This window comes from Chionomys nivalis, chromosome 11, assembly GCF_950005125.1.
Source record: "Chionomys nivalis chromosome 11, mChiNiv1.1, whole genome shotgun sequence".
NCBI lineage: Eukaryota > Metazoa > Chordata > Mammalia > Rodentia > Cricetidae > Chionomys > Chionomys nivalis.
The window spans coordinates 29,527,908-29,549,984 of record NC_080096.1 but is presented as its reverse complement, the minus strand read 5'-3'; the positions used below and the strand labels follow the sequence as shown (position 1 = coordinate 29,549,984).

At 46.0% G+C, this 22,077-nt stretch overlaps 1 protein-coding gene across 2 annotated transcripts in view; it reads right to left on the bottom strand.

Moving 5' to 3' along the window:
* Positions 1-3,001: 3,001 nt before the first annotated feature.
* The window catches only part of Smap2 (small ArfGAP2), a 52,255-nt gene continuing 33,179 nt past the window's right edge, over positions 3,002-22,077 (bottom strand). Inside the window, exons 3-10 of one of the 2 annotated variants that reach the window (XM_057784840.1) lie at positions 21,343-21,428; positions 20,392-20,470; positions 15,312-15,398; positions 13,306-13,387; positions 12,297-12,403; positions 9,514-9,679; positions 7,759-8,075; positions 3,002-4,234 (exon numbers count right to left, since the gene is read on the bottom strand). In XM_057784840.1, coding sequence (XP_057640823.1) covers positions 4,109-4,234; positions 7,759-8,075; positions 9,514-9,679; positions 12,297-12,403; positions 13,306-13,387; positions 15,312-15,398; positions 20,392-20,470; positions 21,343-21,428 — 1,050 coding nt within the window. In that variant the 3' untranslated portion in view covers positions 3,002-4,108. The remainder of the gene's footprint in view (positions 4,235-7,758; positions 8,076-9,513; positions 9,680-12,296; positions 12,404-13,305; positions 13,388-15,311; positions 15,399-20,391; positions 20,471-21,342; positions 21,429-22,077) is intronic. The other variant, XM_057784841.1, reaches the window with a different exon arrangement.

The following is a 22,077-nucleotide window of genomic DNA, read 5'->3' as shown; positions in this document are numbered from 1 at the left end:
AACTCACAGAGATCCACCTGCCTCTGCCTCCTGAGTGCTGGGATTAAAGGCGTGCAACACCATTGCCCAGCACAAAAAAATATTCTGACCTCATTTGTTCCTGAGAGTGAGACGGACAATTGTTATTTGCTTTTTCTTTATTGGTTTGGAACCCATACTTTATTGCTTCAAGCAACACTTGACATTCACTATGTACATTTAACTTAACACAGCCTGCTTCTCTACTTTCAAATGTATTTCAGTTTCATCTTCAGCCCACATTGGCAGGTTTCTGGCCATATCATCCCTATGAGGATGCTGGTGCATGCTGCCAGATGCCGACCAAGTCCACCAGTCCCTTCCCATCCTTATCTGTGCTGAGCTTCCCTGCGCACCTGACATCTGTGATCTCTCCACTGGCCCCTAGGGTTCCCCGTGTATTGTGTTTCCCAGGATGCTCTATTCTACATCTTCATCCCCACCTCATCTCTCTCCTTGGGTGCTTCCTCCTCAGCACCTACTCAGAATGAAATGCTTCCCCAAGGTTCCTTTCCTAACCCACATTCCCATTTTACTAGTACACTCTTTCTGATCCCATCTACTCCTTCCATGGGGCTAACTCTCAAATTAGTATCTCCAGTCCAACCTCTTCTTTGAACCTTGGACTCGAACCTAATTTCCAGCTGTCCGACCGAACCTGGAGACATGACAGGCAGCCTGAATACAGCATGCCTGTAATCAGTAATTATCTGCTTCTTCCATCCATTCTCTGCATGCCCTAGAGAGTCATGTTTTTTTCACTTAGTTCTACCTCCTGCTATATTTCCCTGGTTGCTTTTCCCAGTTGGTGTTCCATGGATATTAGATATTTAGAAGACACGGACACTGCAGCGAAGTCAGGCTGCTATGTGTTAGAAGGCTAGGACAAACTTGTTTCCACAGGACCTTCTGGAGTCACTCCGGCTGTTAGATTCTAGATACACATGAGGTAAAGTAAGCACACGATCTTCCCAAGATTATTTTAGGATTCCTACCTGTAGAAATACCGCATAGCATCTCAGGTGCCTCCTCGGGCACGAAACTGCTGCCCTGACCCAGTCCACTCTTCCCTAGCCCCATGCCAGGGCCCTAGCATGGTTTTGTTGTCGTTCTGGTCCCATGGCTCTCATCTTGCTTCCTTAGACATGTTACTCACAGTGGTACAAGAGCGAGCTATTTAGAACTCAATGAGAAAAATGACATCTATTGTTCATGGGGGTGTGCTTTCTGGGGTATGGGGAGCTCTCCTGTAACCTGGCTAACTCCACCTGTCTCATCTCGCGCCAGACCCACATACACCTTAGGAATCTCCACCTGCTCTCCTCTCTCCAATGGTCTTTGTTCACATGGTGCCGTCTGGAATATTCCTCCCCTTCCCGCTACCTACTGGTTGGCTGCTCCTCTCTAAGATCCAGCTCGGCCGCTACTATTTTCCAGCCCCACTCATAATCTATCATCAGCAGTTATGAATGTGCTGTGCAAAGCTTAAGATCAGGGACAATGTCAATATTTTCTTCTTTATCTTTTTTTTTTTTTTTGTGTGTGTGTGTATGTGTGTTCTCTTTTTCAAGACAGTGTTTCTCTGTGAAACAGCCCTGGCTGTCCTGTAACTCACTCTGTAGACCAGACTGGTTTTTTTTTTTTTTTTTTTTTTGACCAGACTGGTCTTGAACTCACTGAGATCTGCCAGCCGCCTCTGCCTCACGAATGCTGGGATTAAAGGTGTGCGCCACCACTGCCTGGCTAATTTCTTTTCTTCTTAAATCCTAAAACCAGTGGCCACAAGTCTCAGCTCTCATCTCTTGATGCCAGGATGAATCCACCCATACCGACACCTCCCAACTCATTCCCAGTGCAGGTACCGGCGTTACTCTTCCAGCTCTCCACCACACTGATGGCTTATTCGGGTCTGTTTGAATATAACCTCCTCTGATACACTCCATCCAAATCCCCATGCCCACTCTCTTCCCTTAACTCTCTGAAGTTGCCTGTCCACCTTTCCTCCTGAGTTACCCCATACAACTGGAGTAGTTACTTACTGTGCTGTCTCTAGTGCTTCAGACAGTGTCTGGCATAATGTCTGTCTGCACGTTAACTATGTGCTGGGTGAACTAATGTCTTACATGTCTGGCACATAATTCTTCCTGACATTTGAATGCCTGCTAACTGCCCTATATTGTGTTAACTGCACCACAGGAACTATTTGTCTTGAGGCTACAATTAGCTCCGTTTTATACCGAGACCTTTAGGGATAGTAGTTTGCTGAAATTCCGGTTAGAAAGGATATGGGTGCTGGTGGCCTCACTGTGAGTGGCTACCTTGCTTGCCTCCCACTCACACGGGTAACACGCAACCATGCGCTCAAATGCAAGGACGGTGAGGTGGGAGAGAGAGAGGAGAGTCAAAGAGATGTGGGAATGCGTGCAGCAGATCGCTGTCCTTTACATCCATCCTCCCCACCCCAGCCAAGCAGAGCACCACCCTATTTCAGGATGGAGAGGTCAAGTTCCCCCTAGTTTTCACTGCTTAACCAGGCAGCCAAAGGGAGCTACTGCTCCTTGCTAGGGAGGAGTTTAAACTACCTATTTACTCAGCAGGGTTCAGGGAAAGAACAAAGTGTTCACAGATCAGTCTTGGAGTCTGCTCTGGGCTCTGCCAAGGAACACTCGACACCTGGCGACTGCGCTCCCTCTCTGGGTCTCTGCTTTCACAGCTTTTCTACCTGTGGGGACACTCCAGATTCTGACATCCCACAGTCCTTACAGTGCAGAGCCCCAGACCAGTCCTTCTGCCCACTGCTCTGGGTATCACTGGAGAAAGGCCTCCTTTCTGTCTTCTGAACTAGCCTGGCCCTTGGCATGCCAAGAACAGAATTCTTTAAAATTCAAGTGAAGGTGGCAGATGCTCTTGGAAAGCAAACACCCTGTGTGTGCCGTACTGTCTTCCAAGAGCGACAGAGTGACAGGCGAGCGAGACGGTCCTTCCCTGCAATATTTATTAAGGAATGTACATACACAGGAGAAAGGCAACCAGGCGCTGTGGTTCCCACACGAGATCTTTGAAGCAAAGTTTTCTATTTGAGTTTTTAAGTGGGGTGAACAATGGCTGAGAGAAAGCTGTCCGGGCTCTCTGCTTCTTACACCTGGGAAAGGTGGGCAAACAGCACTCAGACATGAGGGCATCAGAGATGGTGGATGGGGAAGGGAAAGGAGGCGAGACCTATCAATGAGATGGCAAGTTTTAAACTGTAGAATAATCTGGCAACAGTTTTAGGCTGTTGAGAAATTAATTCCTCTCTGTTGTAAACGTAGAACTATAAAAACACCCAGAGAAGATGGGGAGGTGGCAAGTGGGACCCACACATCCACAGGACACCAGCAGCGCACACGCTAAGTTTGGCATTTCCTTAGAGGGGCTGGTCTATCAGCCACAGGGCCAGATCCTGATCAGTGTTGGCAGAAGGCGGGCAAGGGATGTGTGGGATCTTCATGAAGTCTTTGGTGCTAGTAAAAGCTGACTGAAGCAGCGAGTCCTGAGGCTCCAGATCCTGAAAGCACTCAGAGTCAATGGAGTGATGTTTTTGCTCATCCTCATAGGAAGGGGCTTGCCTCACTCCAGAGCCAGGACCCGAGGAGTACGTGACTGCAGAACTTCCTTCATTCCTACAAAGCTGGGAACAATGCCTCCCTCTCCCAGCAAAACTCCTGACATTTAGAACCAGCTTAAAACAAATAAAGGACCACTCCACGCTCCCTCTGCTACTCGGAGGCCCGAGAGAAGGCTCAACCTCAAGGCAAGGTACTGAGAAGTTCATGTACCCTCTTCTGCCAATAATTTCCATGGTGCTGGTGCCGGGAGAGGGTGGGGGTGGGGAGGAAATCAGGACAGTCGGGACATGATCAACACAAAGCAACAGAGAGGTCTGTGAGTTGAGGAAGGGGCTAGGTTGGGCAGGATGCCAAACCCTAGATGACTTATGAGCAATTTCTAAACCAAACAGAGAGAGGTAGGAAAAAGAGGAGAGAGCTGGGAAAGAGAAAAGGGAAAGCAAGGGTGGAAGAGACTGGCAGCCATACAGGCTGCTTTGTTTTTATTTCCACATCTGAGGACTGAGAGTCTGATTGGCTGCCTGGCCATTTCCACCACCCATTGACTGTCCATAACTCATCATGCCGTTGGTTCCGTAGAAGTTCATCCCAGCCATCTGTTGGGTCATCTGAAAAGAATAGAAATTTTCAGATCAGGCCGAGGGCACTTAGCCAGTTAGTATACAGAGCAGGGGGGAGAAGAAGAAGGCCTGAGTCTAGTCACCACAAAACCTTCCAGTAAGCTCCTCCTCTTCTTTTCCAGGCCTGCTCCTCACCTCCTCACTACTGGGGCCTGTTGTCATGTCAGCTGGTCACAGCCTGCTCTTAAGAGTCTAAAACCAGGCCCTGCGGCAGTAGTCTGCCTCATGCCCAGCAGAGGGCACTAGTGCCAATATCAGTTCCTGTATGCTTGCTTGGACAAGTGGGGTGATGGGGGCCTCCTACTGGATGTACAAAGGAAGAAAAGGGGGAGACAACCTAAGTGTCTGTCATTTATGACAACCAGAGAAGAGTCAGTGGAATGTAGCTGGATGGGACAGTCTTCTTTTTGTCGTCTGGTTCTGAGACGGGGTCTCACTGTGTAGCCCTGACTGGCCCGGAACTCACTATGCAGACCAGGCTGGCCTCACACCTGCAGCGATTATCCAGCCTCTGCCCCCGCCCACAAGTACTAGGATTATGGCCATGCGCTACTGTGCTGGGCCAGGAGGGACTTCTTTGTAATTAGACTGAAAGACTGAAATTTACTGTATAAACTTGTTCTTCCATCAACTTTTTCAAAAAACTTCAGTTTTCCTTAAAATTGAACATTAAAGGGAAAACTGGAAGAACAATGCAACAAAACCCATGTTTCACCTTCAAATTCACTAGCCGTTACAATTTCAGCCTGATGTATTTCTGTGTACATACATATACATACACATATATATACATACATATACATGTATTCAAAACCTTCAAGATAAATTTGAGGTGCAGGTATGGTACCACTGCACCCCCTGGAGGTCAGGAGGCATCTCAAGAGGTTGAACACACTTCCCCAGAACCACACCTCAGCACACCCAAGAGAGGATGAACACACTTTCCCAGAACCACACCTCAGCACACCCGAGAAATGTGATGCAGCTACCATCGCCCATACCGCCTCACTGTCTAAAGCCTGATGTCAGCGGGTGTCCATTTCTGTGATGCTGCTACCATTGTCCATACCGCCTCACTGTCTAAAGCCTGATGTCAGCCGGGTGTCCATTTCTGTTCAGTGTGTGACTGACAGACTTGTGTGGGGAGTGACATACAGAGGCAGCCTCAGCCCAGAGAATTTTCCTGTTCTTGGGTGCACTCCCTCTTTTTTTTTTTTTCATTTTTTAAAAATGTATTTAGCTTTTTATTTCATGTGCATTGGTGTGAAGGTATCAGATCCCCTGGAACTGGAGTTACAGACAGTTGTAAGCTGCCTTGTGGGTGCTGGGAATTGAATCTGGGTCTCTGGAAGAGAAGCCAGTGCTCTTATGCTGAGCCATCTGTCCAGCCCCCTGGTGCAGGCCTTTAATCAAAGCACTGGGGAGGCAGAGGCAGGTGGATCTGAGTTCAAGGCCAGCCTGTTCTAGGACAGTCAGGGTTACACAGAGAAACCCTGTCTCAAAATATAAACAAAAAGATCCCACTTTTATATATTATATTATAAATTATCACATTATATATAATAATTTTCAGAACTATTCATTTATTTGTTTTGCTTGCTTTTTGAGACAGGGTCTCCCTATGTAGTCCTGGCTGTCCTGGAACTGACCAGAATGTCCTCACACTTAGAGATTCACCTTTCTCTGTCTCCCAAGTGCTGAGATTAAAGGTGTGTGCCACCACACACAGCTAATTATATATATGATCATATATATAGTTTTAAATATGTCAACCCTGTCCTATGATCTTATTTTTATTCTTTAGTTGTCTACAAACACACATATGCTACCCTTTCTTTGCCTGCTTTCTATACTACTTTCTCTGATTCTTTTTAAAATAGATCTATTTATTTTTATGTATATGAGTGTTTTGTCTGTGTCTGAATGTGTACCACATGTGTGCCTGGTACCTGTAGAGGCCAGAGGAGGGCATCAGTTCCCCTAACCTGAAGTTACAGACAGTTGGGAGCTTCCAAGTAGGTCCTGTGAAGAGAGCCAATGCTCTTAGCTGCTGAGCCGTCTCTCCAGTCCGGTCAGTTTTTTTTTTTTGCTCCCTTGTTTTGTTTTAGTTTGTGTGTGTGTGTCTGTGGGAAAAGTGCACATGGATACTGCTCCTTTATATCACACTTCCTCTCATTTGTTTCATGCCTTTTGCTATCAATATGTTTTAAGCTAAATCCATTCACTTGTATTTCAGCCTTTACATCTGAGATTATTTCCCCTGAGCACAGTGCACTCCATTTTACAATTCCCAGTTCTCACAGTTCTCCTGGCTCAGCCTCCGGAGTTCTGTGATTTTGGGTACAGGCTGCCACGCCTAGCTTCAGGGACTTTATTTAGGTTGGTGAACTGTGTAACAGTTTTTTCTGCTTCATGATTTTGTGGGAGGAGTGGGTTCTTTACCTGAAATTCTTTGACTTTTAAAGATCAGTTCTTTGGACGGCTAACAGCCTGCGCTGATCACACTCTGCCCTCACCCCAATACTTCCCAGTCCCCCTGACTTCCCTACTGTCTCAATTGTGTGTCTCTCTTCTTCCCTTTTTAACCCTTCAAGAACAATTTGTGCCACCCAAATCTTCTCAAGTACATATGGCCTTCTCCTGGAGAGTGGGCAGCATACTGAGGCAGCACTCTGAGAGAGCACCCTCTCCGTCCCCCAGCTCCATGGCTTGGGGTGGGATCATGAGCTCTGAATGTTTTCTGCTTTCTCCACATAGGTTTGTAAGAATGCCAGCTGCCACGTTAGCACATTCTGCTGGCTTAGCAGTGTCTCATTCTTCTGAGGCAGAAACAATGCAGACAGGTATGAAGGTCTGGGGGACATTACTAGACGGGAGCTTGAGGGTGCCCTCTCCTGTCAGTGGAATGACCCCACAGACAAATGGATGCTGTGGCCTCTATTCTATTCCTCACTTTGTTTCTTCTCATCACCTCTAGATTCCCAGAGACTTTCCTCTTCCTACGTCATGCTCGCCTCCCCACATACAACCTAGCCACCTGTGTTTCTGCTCCCATGTCTGTGAGGCCCCAGGAAACCAGAGCTCCACTCTGCCAGGGCTTAGGCCTGTTCTCATATGCCTCCCCCAGGATGGGTCTGTTCCCCTCCAGCCTCTGCTCCCTCTCCTCTTTTTGCATAGTCTCCGCTCTGGCTCAGTGGGACTCGGGTGTCCCTATGCCCAATGTCATGTCACGAGTCATGTACTAGCGCTTTTGTTTGTGTCCCTTGTCTTGTTTGTTTGGTTTTTAGAAGGTGTGGAGGGACTCAGACTTAGTCTATGGGTCTCATTCTATAGGAACTCAGGAACCCTCAAAAAAGTCCGACTTCAGTCAGGCCTTCTAGGGAAATAAAACAAGGTATGTCTCTGGCACTAGCTCGTCCATATGGAAAGGATTTTGGGGAGAAAGAAGTGGCACCAGGTGGGACACCAGGGAAGGTTCTGAAGCCCATCCCAGGCCCAGGGAGGCTGCTTACCTGAGTCAGGTTCCACTGCAGCTGCTGAGCTGGCTGAACGCCATACACAGTCTGGGGCATGGCTGCCATGCTTGCCATGTAGCCAGCCTGGTGAGAGGTCATCATCCCGTTCGGCACACCCATCATGGAAGCCTGCATGCCCCCCATATAGCCTGCAGGCATAGCCATGGGGGCAACCATTCCAGAGGCTCCTGGCTGAGCTACCATGCCTACTGGTGGGGGCATCATGCTCCCCATGATACTGTTAGGTGGTGTGACCCCAGGGAAACTGGGGTAAGCTGTGGGATATGCCATCTGAGCAGGAGCCATGAACATTGCTGCCAAGAAAACACACATAAGGGTCTGTTAAAGAGGAAAAGACACAAAGTTAGCCCAATACTCACCAGCTATTCCTTTCCTGGAGGAGATTCTCAGATTACTCAACTTGGAATCCTGTTCTCCACAGCAAGTCAGCAGAATAAATTCCTTACAGGTCTCTGTGGTTACCACTGGGCCTCGCTCTGACCTAGTCACTCCTTTTCTGGGGCAGACCCTGACCTTCTGTCAGACTCCACAGAAGTGTGACACTGGACCTCACAGAAGGTGAGCGAGGCCCAGCTCTGATGACAATATAACTATCTGCTGATACTTTGTGGCTTCCCCAGCAATGTCATTTCAAGTTTGTTTTATACATAATATTTCTGACCTCACAGTTACTATTCCTTGTAACAACAAAATAATTCTTTTTATAAATTAGCATACAGTGGAGCAGGTTTCTTTGTGGCATTTTTTATACACACTTACTTTTGGTCGATCACCCCAATAAACACCCCTCTCCCTGGATCCCATCCCTGCTGCACTCTTTCTCTTCTTTCTCTTCATTACTTCTCCTTCCTCCTTTCTTTTTTTTTTTTTTTTTTGATTTTTCGAGACAGGGTTTCTCCGTAGCTTTTGGTTCCTGTCCTGGAACTAGCTCTTGTAGACCAGGCTGGCCTCGAACTCACAGAGATCCGCCTGTTTCTGCCTCCCGAGTGCTGGGATTAAAGGCGTGTGCCACCACCGCCCGGCTTCATTTTTTTTTAAAATATTTATTTATTTATTTATTTATTTATTTATTTATTTATTATGTATACAATATTCTGTCTGTGTGTATGTCTGCAGGCCAGAAGAAGGCACCAGACCTCATTAAAGATGGTTGTGAGCCACCATGTGGTTGCTGGGAATTGAACTCAGGACCTTTGAAAGAGCAGGCAATGCTCTTAACCACTGAGCCATCTCTCCAGCCCCCCATTTTTTTTTTTTTAAAGAAAGATTTATGCAGTGTTCTGCCGGCATGTATGCCCACACTAGATCTCATTATAGATGGTTGTGAGTGAGTCACCATGTGGTTGCTGGGAACTTAGAAGAGCAGCCAGCGCTCTTACCCTCTGAGCCGTCTCTCCGGCCCCTCCTTCCATTTTCATATCATATGTGTCAATACAGCCTTCCCCTCTCCCATGGACCCTTTCTAATTTCCTGGACTCTAGCCACAATTACTTTCTCATATGTAGATTCTAGTACATAATTTTTGCACATGTTTATTTATGTGAGAGAAAAATTAAACATGTGGTATGTGTAATTCTAAGCCTGTGTTATCTCAGTTAACATAATATTTTCCAGTTCTATCTATTGTTTACAAATTTCATTTTTCTTTATGGCTGAATTCTAACACAGCATCTAATTCTTGCGTTTGTTCTCAGTCTTTCCTTGGAGCACTTCAGTGATTTCAGTCTTTACCTTGGGCAGGCATCTGAGGCGTCTGGGATCCATACAGTGAGAGGATGGAGTCCTTGGAGAGCTGCTTCTTGCCTGTTTCTTCTGATTTGCTCCCTGGCTCAGGAAACAGGTTCAGGTTTTCAGGGACAGAACCAGCACTCCCTGCAGTTGGCATGGAACCCACAGCCTGGGGCACAGAGGATAATGAGAAAACCATTAGCATAGAACCCACAGCCTGGGGCAGGGAGGACAATGAGAAAACCATTAGCATAGAACCTACAGCCTGGGGCACAGAGGACAATGAGAAAATTCATTAGCATAGAACCCACAGCCTGGGGCACAGAGGACAATGAGAAAACCATTAGCATGGAACCCACAGCCTGGGGCACAGAGGACAATGAGAAAATCCATTAGCATAGAACCTACAGCCTGGGGCACAGAGGACAATGAGAAAATTCATTAGCATGGAACCTACAGCCTAGGGCAGGGAGGGTAGCAGGACAATCAGAATGGGCCTCTGTGTAAGAACCCTTATACCTTCTGCTATGTCTATCACTTCTGATAAGAATTAATGGCTGGGGCTGGAGAGGTGGCTCAGCTCTTAAGAGCACTGGCTGTTCTTCCAGAGGACCCAGGTTCAATTCCCAGCACCCACATGGCAGCTAACAACTGTCTGTAACTCCAGTTTCTGGGGATCTGATACCTTCACACCAATACACATAAAATAAAGTTAAATAAATGATTAAAAAGGGGGTTGGAGAGATGGCTCAGCGGTTAAGAGCACTGACTGCTCTTTCAGAGGTCCTGAGTTCAATTCCCAGCAACCATGTGGTGGCTCACAACCACCTATAATGAGATCTGGTGCCCTCTTCTGGCCTATAGGTAGGATACTGTATACATAAATAAATCTTTAAAAAAAATATTTAAAAAAAATAATTAATGGCTCATGATAGCTCACACCTAATAATCCCAGAGTTTAGGAGGCTGAGGCAGGAGGCTGACTGAAAGTTTGAGGCTCCCTGTGCTATACAGTGAATTCTAGACCAGCCTGGACAACACTGTTAAAAGTGTGAGACAGCAGGGAATAGAGAAAGAAAGAAAAGAATTTTTGGCTCATGTAAAGTCAGCATCTTCCTGAAATTTTTACCATAAAAATACTTGACAAACCCTGCAAGTTAAGCTCAGGTACAAGCCTTTGTTCTTCAACAAAACAATATGACCTGATAAGAGAGAAATACAAACAACCCCAAATAATGCAGCACAGAGAACTGAGTTTAGTTCAGTGTACAGGTTGGAGATAGCTCAGTGGCAAAGTGATTGCCTAGGATACATAAGGTCCTGGGTTCAACTCCCAGCCTCTCTCTCACACATACAAAGATCCCAGAGTAGCTATTTCCCATAATACAACCAGAAGCAATTCCACAACTCTGTTCTCACCCGAAAAATATACATTATAGAGAATTCTTGTGCAGATATGAAAGTGAACAAAATATACAAAGTGACACTGAGGTGGTTTGAATGTAACTGGCCCCATAAGCTCACAGGGGGTGGCATTATTAGGAGGTGTGGATGGTGATAGAAGCCTGGAAAGGCCACTGCAGGAGGCTGTGAAGTTGAAGCCTGGATTCCCTTGGAGACACCAGAGCCATGGGATACCTGCTGAGGAGAGCTACTAACTGGATGGAACCAGCCCAAGAGAGAGAAGTGTGTTGTAGTCAACAAAGCTGAAAGGAGTTGGAGATCTGAAGAATGCCTTGATATCAAACATGGAGATGCAGAGTTTGGAGTTTGCCCAGCTGGTTCTCAGTCTTGCTTTGGTCTAGTATTTCCTCACTATGCTCCCTTCCCTGCATTTTAGGATGGTAATGTATATCCTCTGTCATAAATGTTGGAAGTATGTGATTTGCTTTTTTATTTTGACTTTATGGGGTACTACAATTAAGAGATTGCATGAATCTCAGAGGAGACTTTGAAATTTAAACCACTGTTGAGACTGTGATGGACTATGGGGACTTTTGAAGTTGGACTAAATGCATTTTGCACTGTGATATTGCTATAATCTTATGGGGGTCAGGGAGTGGAATATGGCAGTTTGAATGCAACTGGTCCCTATAAGCTCATAGGAGGTGGCATTATTAGGAGGTATGGCTTTGTTGGAGTAGGTATTGGAGTAGGTCTTGTTGGAGGAAGTGTGTCACCGTGGAGGCGGGTTTTGAAGTCTCATATATGCTCAAGCCATGCCCAGTATCTCAGTTCACTTCCTGTTGCCTGCACAAGATGTAGGACTCTCAGCTACCTCTCCAACACTGTGTCTGCCCTAAGCCACCATGCCCCACCCTGATGATAATGGACTAAACCTCTGAACTGTAAGCCACCCAATTAAATGTTTTCCTTTATAAGAGTTGCCATGGTCATGGTGTCTCTTCACAGCAACAGAAACCCCAACAGACAGGCACAGACATCACTTCTGGGACGCAGCAGCAAGTACTCCACAAATAAGAGCAGCTGAAGTCCAAGTCTTTTGTCCCCACAACACCCTGGCTCCTGCCAGGGTACAAGTGCAGGTGGAGGGGCTCACCTCAAGTATCAGCCTTTAAAATATGACACCCTGTGACACAGACAACCAGTCACTCTTTGGGGGCAAAAGACAAAATAATATGAAGCAGTCATCTTGGACTATGACAACACAACACAATGCCAAAGAGAAAATCAAGAGAAACGAAAGTTCAGCCCTACCGAGGAAGCGTGACTCAATTCCATGATCAAGCTACCAACTTTAATCCTGAGAAGTGCAAAAGACTCACCTTTCTGGAAACTGAAGAAGGGGATGGAACAGAGGCCAAGAGATCTAGATCCTTTTCTAGGGTGTTGCTGGTCTTACTATTTGCAATGGAGCAGGCCACAGGGGCATCTAGGAGGAAAGACGGAATTAAATACAGCACAGCTATGAAGACACGTCCTCTATGTGAGCCAAGAAGTGTATATAGAAAGACAACAGGTTTTGGCCCAGGGAGCCGGGATAGGGCTTTTCAAGAGAGGCCTCACCCCACATTCCCACAAGTGCTCTGTAGTAGGCTACATCCCACTTTTAGTCAGAGGGCAGCAGAATCTCAGACCTGAAGGCCACATCAGTGCCACAGCTGAGTGGCTGCCTTCCTCCTGGCTACAGGAAGGACACGGTGGGTAGGGCTCAATTTCAGAGAGAAACAAGGCGTGGAAACTGGAGGCATGGCAGTTACCAACCTGAACCAGCAGCAGAGGCCTGCAGGCCCAAGGCCTGTGAGAAAGAACTGGCTTTCTCTTTGGAAATGGCAGGATCAGGGATGCAAAGAGAAAACTGACAGCAAGGCAGTAGGCCATCTCAGAGAATGGCCGCACAGGAATGGTGGCTGGCAGGAGAGAACAGGGAAGTGGCAGAAGGCTCAAAGATACTCTATAGTGAAATTACCAACATTTGTAAAGGGCTTGGAATAAAGTAGAAGGGCCAGAAGCGACTGAAGCAGATGCTGACCCAGCACACCACACGGTTATGAAAGTGACATCCAAAGGCTAAGTAAACTATTCAAGATCCCAGACAGTGGTCACACTGTGGACACCAAGGCCATGCTCTCGGCCATTGCACTGAGCTGTTGCTCTGAAAAACATCCAGTGAACACTTTCTTAAGAGTGATGTTCAGAACTAACAGGAAGAGCAGCAGAGGACAACCTCAGTGGAGAAGAAACAAATACAAGCCCCAATTCCCAGTCTTCCCACGGGAGCTGAGAATCCCCCGAATCTGCAAGATCACGGGAGCTGAAAAGCCTGATTCTTACCCAGGCCCAACAAATCCATGACCGGGGCCGCGGACTTCGGGGAGCTTTTCCGAGGTAGCTGTGCGTCTTCTTTTTTCTGTGGCTAAGGTGAAAAAAATGTTATAAAGAAGAACAAGCAGTTGTTTTCGACATACCCCCATCACTGTAAAGCCACAGGTATTTCTGTGGTATGGCTGTTTGTCAAAGGCAGTTACCAAAGAAACAAGACTCAGAAGGGCCAGAAAGCATGAGTGCATGAAGAAACGTGAAGTGAAAAACAGGCCTGGGCAGCTTCTTTAGCTTTCTGGGGAGGCTTATCTTTCTGAAGCCGGTCATCCAGGAGCAGGCACCAACAGAAACAGTTTTTGGTCCCAGGGGGAATAAGCCCCTGAAGGGACCACATAACAGACCCGGGCTGAGTTCAGTTTCCAGAAGCCCAGGGTAGAAGGTGACGATGGACTCCCAAGAGTTGTCTTCTGACCTCCACGTGTGTGTTACAGCACACGCACCCCACAGATAAACGCATGAATTGGGTTTTGCTGTCATTTTGTTTCTGAGAATGGGTTTCTCTGTGTAGCCCTGGCTGTCCTGGAACTCGCCATATAGACCAGGCTGGCCTCGAACTCAGAGATCTGCAGGTCTCTGCCCCCCCAGTGCTGGAGTAAAGGAGTACGATACTATGTCCTGCCCAGTTTTATTTTTTAATTAAGAAAAAGTCAGGAACTAACAAACTTCTCATTTTGTTTAGAAAATCTTACTTCATGCTACAGGCCATCACTTTACAGAGTCCCAATCTACGCTACGGTAGTTGCCATGGATTGAGTCTACAGATGAGCTTCACAATGATGTACAGAACTTTTCCTTAAGCTAGAGTCAAAATAGAGAAAAGGGCCGGGCGGTGGTGGCGCACGCCTTTAATCCCAGCACTCGGGAGGCAGAGGCAGGCGGATCTCTGTGAGTTCGAGACCAGCCTGGTCTACAAGAGCTAGTTCCAGGACAGGCTCCAAAACCACAGAGAAACCCTGTCTCGAAAAACCAAAAAAAAAAAAAAAAGAGAGAGAAAAGGGGGAAAAAAGGCTGGAGGGATGGCTCAGTGGTTAAGAGTACAGGCTGCTTGTGAAGAGGACCCAGGTTTGGTTTCCAGCACCCATATGGCAACTCTAGTTCCAGAGGACATAATGCCCTCTTCTGGTCTCTGCAGGCATCAGGCACACATGTGGCACATATACATACACACACATGCAGGTAAACATTCATATATATAAGATAAAAACAAGCCCCTCAAAAATAAAAATTAGGCCAGGTGGTGGTGGTGGTGCATGCCTTTAATCCCAGCACTCGGGAGGCAGAGGCAGGTGGATCTCTGTGAGTTTGAAGCCAGCCTGGTCTACAGAGTGAGTTCTAGGAAAGCCCAAACTACACAATGAAACCCTGTCTCAACCCCTCCCCACCAAAGGCCATCTCTTCTCTGAAAACTATATGCTCCCAGAGGATCTGTACCAGTCACAGTGTCGTACGGGGAAGGGGTGGGTATGACCCCACTTCTGGGCTGCTTCACAATGCAGCAGAGGAAGGAGGGAAGAGGCTTAACAAGATGAACACAGAGGGAACATCTGCTTAGAAGCAGCAGGTTGCCACGGCACACTGGCAGGGAGCATGCCCTTGCTCAGAAGGAAAGACAGTTTCCAGGCTTCCATCCAGCCCCCTCGTCTAGCTATAAGCTAGATGCAGTGTAGCACAGCACAGGGTCTCTGTGAGCTCCAGGGCTATACAGTGAGACCTTCTCCCAGAAAGGGGGAGGGGGGCAGAGGGCAATGGGGAGGGGAGAAGGGTCGGGGTGCTAGAAGAACAGGAGATGCCACAGAGCACGTTAGATAGCACCAGGCAGGGGACAAACAGGTGACCTGCGTTACATGTGGGCCTTCGGGCCCAGTGCAGCAGTGCCATATGGTTTCAAAGCCACCCAGCCTCCTCCCCCACATAAGCGAACACGAGGCCACCCACATGGTGACAGGATCCCCACTTACCATTTTTACTTTCTCAAAAACAACAGGTTCCATCTTCTTCTCTGGAGCAGGCTCGCTCCCTCGTTTCCACTTATCGTCTTTCTCTTTCTAAAGAGATTTAACAGGAAAGGGGTGTCTTGGTATTAGCACAATTACCGTTTTAGGAGCTACACTCCAAATGCAAGCAGGATAGCAGAGGTCCCTAAGACTCAACCAACTTGTTGAGGGTCTAAGCATTGACCTTCCCCCGGCTTCCACACTGAAGGGAGACTGCATACTCTAAGTACCCACTCTTCTCATCAGCCTGACCCATTCATTACCCTTGAAATTTATAATACAGGCTATCTATAGAGATTTAAAAGCTGCCACCCATTTGTGCCCTTTTTAGGATCTCCTATGTGTTATAAATAACTATACAAAGCCAAAGGAATATAAAAAATAAGTACTAAAGACAGGCATGGTGGTAAATGCCTGTAATCTCATCATTTGGAAGAAACGGGGGCAGGAGAATTTTGAGTTTGAGACCAATCTTGACCATACAACAAAGACCATCAAAACAACAGTCCAAAAAAAAAAAAAGAATATTCTTTCCGTTTTTGTTTTTTTTTTTCTCTTTTAAACTCTGGTCCTCTGCAAAAGCATCAAGCGGTCCTAACCACTGGACCATGTCTCCGGCCCTTTCACCTCTATTTTTAAAACTCAGGAAACAAAGCTAGAGGCTGGGCATGGTGGCACATGGTGCCTGCACTTAAGAAGTTCACAGGCCACGTTGGCTACATAGCAAGTCTGAGGCCAGCCAGAATTATAGGAGACCTTGTCTTAAAAATTGTTGAGCCTGAATTGCCATGTTATGAGAATGAATGATGGTGGATACCCAAAGATAGCACTGCTTGGAGGAGTGTGCGGGATAAGGCAAAGAGGAAGGCCCAAGAAACACTGACATAGACAGCATAAAGCAAGACTGCAGAACCTTGGGTACGACAGTAACACAAGCATCGAGGGCCGCCCAGGACAGGAACAGCTGGAGAACCACCATAAACGGCTGCCCACACATGCTTAAGCATTGCCAGGGCTTAAATCAATGAAATGATAAATTAATGTCTTAAAAAACAAAGGAAGGAAGGAAGGGGGGAGGGAGGGAGAGAGGGAGGAAGGAAGGGAAGGAGGAAGAAGAGAAAGAGAAGATCAGGCACAGTAGCTGACAGCTGTGATCCTACCATTTATGAGAAGTGCAGGAAGCTCGCTATGAGTTTGAGGTCACCCTGGGCTACAGTGAGACTTGGTCTCAAACAAAACATAACAAAGCTTTAGTTTCAAGATTAACATAAGACAAGATAATTCAAGTGGCAACTTTATAATTCTTTCAGATTATAATATAAAGCTATTGGTCAATTTTAATATCAAATAAACATGTCAATGGAAAACAAAATCATAAAATAACTTTAAAAATACAGGCACATGGGGGCTAGTGGGATGGCTCTGTGGAGTACTTGCTGCTCTTGTAGAGGACCTAGGTTCTGTTTCCAGTACCCACACTGGGCAGCTCACAACCACCTGTAATTCTAGTTCCAGGGGATCCAATGCCCTCTTCTGAACAACACAGATACCTGTGTGTACATGATGCACACACATATAAACATACAAGTAGACATATATATATATATATCCATAAATAATAAAAATTTAAAGGACACAGGCACATACAGTGCCCAAAAAAAGTGTTCAGTCTGCTCGTGACCAAAGTCCTCAATTTATTTATTTATATATTTTTAAAATATTTTTATGCTTAATTTAACTTTATTTTATGTGCATTGGTGTGAAGGTGTCAGATCCCCTGCAACTGGATCTTCAGACAGTTGTGAGCTACCATGTGGGTGCTGGGAATCGAACCCAGGTCCTCTGGAAAAATAGTCAGTGCTCTTAACCACTGAGCCATCTCTCCAGCCCCAAAAGTCCTCAATTTAAAACGCATTTTATAGAGAAGATATTTACAGTAATACCTAGTGCTTGTAGGAATGAAATAAAACTTCAGTTTTTATACAATGGTTAAAAAAAAAAAACGGCATAAAATGGTCTAACCTCTAGAAATTATGTTGGCAAAGAGAGAAAAGTACTGGATTTCTTTGACTTTCATAAAGTTATAACCTACAATGAAACTTAAGAAACAATAATTGGGGGGGCTGGAGAGATGGCTCAGAGGTTAAGAGCATTGCCTCCTCTTCCAAAGGTCCTGAGTTTAATTCCCAGCAACCACATGGTGGCTCACAACCATCTGTAATGGGGTCTGGTGCCCTCTTCTGGCCTGCAGGCATACACATAGACAGAATATTGTATACATAATAAATAAATAAATAAATAAATAAATAAATAAATAAATATTTTTTTTTAAAAAAGGAACAATAATTGGGGCATGGTGGTATGCATCCTAGTCCTAGCACTGGGGAGGCAGAGGCCGTCAGATCTGAGTTTGAGTCCAGCTTGATCTACAGAGAGAGTTCCAAGGTAGCCAGGGATACACAGAGAAATTGTGTCTCAGAAATAAAAAATAAATAAATAAAATAAAAAAAGGAGGGAGGGCGTGGTAGAATAGGCCTGAGATTCCAACACTCAGGTGTTAGGGCAGAGGATCTCCAATTCAAGGACAACCTGGGCTACAGAGTCATCCCAGGTCAGTCTGGGACACATAGCAAGATCTAATCTCAATAAACAGCCTCCAGCCACAGCCCCCCTTCCATCTTCTGGAGCACTCTCCATACTCCCTCCTTTAGTTTACGCTTCAGCACAGTGAACACAGTTTTTATTTTCTATAAATAAAAGAAGATGTATTGCTTGGGTTTAAACTCTTTTTTAAAATATTTTATTTTAAAATTATGTGTAATATGTGTAGAGAGAGGTATGTTGTACATGTGAGTGCAAAGCCTACAGAGGCCAAAGGCAGGTATTGGATCCCATGGGACTGGTGCTCTAGGCAACTGTGAGCTGTCTGCAGTGAACTAGGAACCGAGCCCTCACCCTCTGCTTCAGAGTTCATGCTGCTGACTGTTGACCTGTTAGATTCTTCTGACGGTGCACTCTGGGATGTAATTCTTTCTTGGAACAGGTATGCTAACTGACAAGCCTTATTTTCCAGATGCTGGGGGGTCTTCGTATTCAGTTGGAAGGAGTTCCTCTTCCTGGACTTCCTGGACTACCTTGCATTTACCTGCCTGTCGAGACTCAGCAGGTAACGAGTGCCCTTCTCCTACACGGCCAAACATCCATCTACAGCTGATTCCAATTAGCTTACTCTTTAACTATCTGGGAAGGCTTTTACATGAAATGGCTTGGGGAGCCCCATGCAAACATAGTGATTTCACTGGCTGTTGTATCATTCATTAAGATAAAAAAAAAAAAATGGGGGTAGAGTACTTGTGTGGTATATACAAGGCCTGGATTCAATCCCTAGCAGTGCAAAAAAGAAAGTGAGCAGTTGAATAAAAGCTAGAAGATAAGGGGCTGGAGAGATGGCTCAGTGGTTAAGAGCACTGACTGTTCTTCCAGAGGACCCAGGTTCAATTCCCAGCATCCAAATGGCAGCTCACCACTGTTAGCTGTAACTATAAGACCTGGCACCCCCACACAGACACACACGCAGGCAAAACACCAGTACACATAAGGAAAGACAGGAAGGTAGGAAAGGAAGGAAGGGAATGAAGGACGAACAAACAAGCAAACTAGAAGACAGGCCTGTGCTAAGACTATCAAATCAATTGTTCTAAAGGATCTTGCCAAAGCTGACTGAAGCTCTGGATCGTCATCTCTGCATCGTCCTCCCTAGGCATCATTAGTGGGCACACATCCTGAAACTATTGTTACACACACGACAACTGGTACCCATTCATTTCCCTCTGAAACGCTTCCTGGGGATAAAGGGTGTGTCCAATGACACAGGCCATCAGCACATCACAGTGGAAAAGTATGCTGGTCAGACTGAAGGAAACACTGATGATCTGACTAGACTCGCAGCTTTTGGCCTCATTTATAGCAAGAAGTATATGTGCACTTATTAATATACACATACACAGACACACAATATCATTCTACTTGACCTATTACACCCAACACATCCATCTCTAAAAAACAATCTGGGACCAGCTAGATGGCTCAGTGGGCAGGGGCCTTGCTGACGATCTCTGAGTCCACTCTCAGGGACCCATACTGTGGGAGAGAAGTGACTCCGCTAAGTCATCTTCTGACCTCTACATGCACACCACGACACTGCATGCGCACGTGCACATACACAAACACACACAGACACACACACACTACATTAAATAAAGAAATACTTTTTAAAGAAGGAATTTGGAAACTGGGTGGTGGTGGCTCACACCTTTAGTCCCAGCACTAGGCAGAGGCAGGTAGAACTCTGTGAGTTCAAGGCCAGCATGGTTTACAAAACCTAGTTCCAGGACAGGCTCCAAAGCTACAGAGAAATCCTGTCTCGGAAAACCAAGAAGAAAAAAAGAAAAATAAAAAAGAAGAAGGAATTTGGAGTCAGATATAGAGGATCCCTACAATCCCAATACTTAGAAGATAGAGGCAGGAGTTTGAGGACAGGCTAACCTGCATAGTGAAACCCTGTCCCAAACACTCAAAAAGGAAGGCAGAAGGGAGGGAGGGGGAAAGAATTGGAGCTGGGAATCAGCAGCACTTCTCCATGTAGATCAAGGCAGAGACTCCACTGGTAGCTGTCCTGCTTGCCCACAAGGTAAGCTCAAAGCGTGTTCCATATTTAGCACCTGGCTTTCTCCTAATTTTACATTTATTTGTTTATTTATTGTAGCCTTAGTTTGTTTATTTGAGACAGGGTCTGACTGTGTAGCCTTGGCTGGCCTGGAATCACTATGTAGAGCAGGCTGGCCTCACACTCACAGAGACTGCCTGTTTCAGCTGGGATTAAAAGTGCCATGGCAGCTACTTCCACATCTATTAACTGACTGTTTGTGACCATTTTGCTGCATCACTGGGATTTTGTTTATTAAGTGAAAGTCTTTCAAATTCTTCCCTTGCCTGATTAAAAAGCAAACCACTAGTATAACAAAATGAAAGATTTACAACCAACCCTAAGGGCGTTGATGTCCAGACTTCGGTCCATATATTTCTTCTTCTCATATTTATCTCGAATAAATCCTTCAACAGCTCTGCAAACATTTATTAAGGACTAATCAAGAGTGTCTCCAGCAGTGGAAATGTGAAAGACCAATTTGTCCCCCATGGCAATGCTCTCCTCTTTCCTTCCTGCCTGGTTTCCCCAAGGGACTCCTGTCTCTTCCTGTGCAGCTCCCCTGACCAACACCTTGCAATCACTCCTTCAAGGTTACTGCAGGCAGTCACCATTTCCTGGTTTCCTTTTGGACTGCTGACAGCAGGTGGAACTGACCTTCACTGAAGGTGTGGCATCTGTGGCTGCTGTAGACTGCAGAGGAAACAGCCAGTGGTAATTTTAAGGCTCCTAATCAACAGAGTTCAAAGGTACCTAAACGCCTCCCCAAAACAAGCTAAGGTCCCCTACGGCCAGATTTTGATTGCTGGGTCTCTGTCACCTAACAGGCTCCAACAGCCAAAGTCAAACCCTAAAGAGGAAGTCTGCAAAGTGCCCCTTGAGGAACATCACCTTCAAATTGAGGAACATCACGGACAAACTGGTCAAAACAGTCAATACTTTCCATACAAGCTATTTTAAAAAGCAGTAAAAATGAGTGCCAGTTTTGCTGATTGCCAGGATTTAACGGAGCAAAGAAAAGCATTCTTTCCATAAAACATTAGTTTCAGAGATTCAGAAACTATTGGGGCTGTCACTCTATGGGAGAATTCACAGTGAGATCGCTGCAGCCCTAAATACTGAGCTTTCCCTATGGGACACTATATGACAATCCCAAGATCAGCACACAAGTGCCTTTTCTGTCTCGGTTGAAGGAGAAAGAAAAGCCAAAGTTTTAGACTAATCCATGCAGAGATGCCTGGCTCCTCCCAAACGTCCAAGCTGCACTCAGCTATGGTCCAGGAAAGATACGGGTCTATCTGTGGCCGCCGGAAGGTCTCAGGAAGGTAGGCTTCATAGAGTCGGTTTGCCTTTCCGTTCCCCATCTCTTGCATGCACTGCAATAAAGAACACAGAGAGCAGAGAGCCATTGTCTCTCCCAGTTCTCCTCTGCAGAGAGCTGACTTCAGAGAGCGGCCAGTGGCAGAACCAAGACTCAAACTTCTGGGCTCTGGTTTCCCAACATTTGTTGCCACAGCTTTTCCCTCCCCGTAGGTTAATTTTTCTTTGTTGTTTTTTCCCCTCTGTGTACGGGTATTTTTCTAGCATATATGTCTGTGCACCGCATGTGTTTGAGGAGGCCAGAGGAGGGCATCCGAACCCCCCGCCCCCCCCCCCCCGCCGGCCTGGAGCTACAGACACTTGTGAGCCATCGCATGGGTGCTGAGAGTGGAATCTGGGTTTGCTGGAAGAGCAGTCGATGTTCTTAGTCCCTGAATAGTTTTTGTTGTTGTTGTTCTTTTTAATTGAAAGACATGTCTAATAAGAGACAAATAATTCAGTAATAATTCATTTGAAAACCCAAGCTACATAGCTACCCATCAAATTACTACAGAGCCAGCACTAATGGGTCCTATTATTCTAAGTTAATACAAGTTTCTTTTGGCAGTGCTGAGAATTGAATTCAGAGCCTTGTTCATAGTAGGAAATGTTCTATTACCACTAAGCTACATCCGCAGCCCTTCCAAACTTATACTTTTAGCTAAC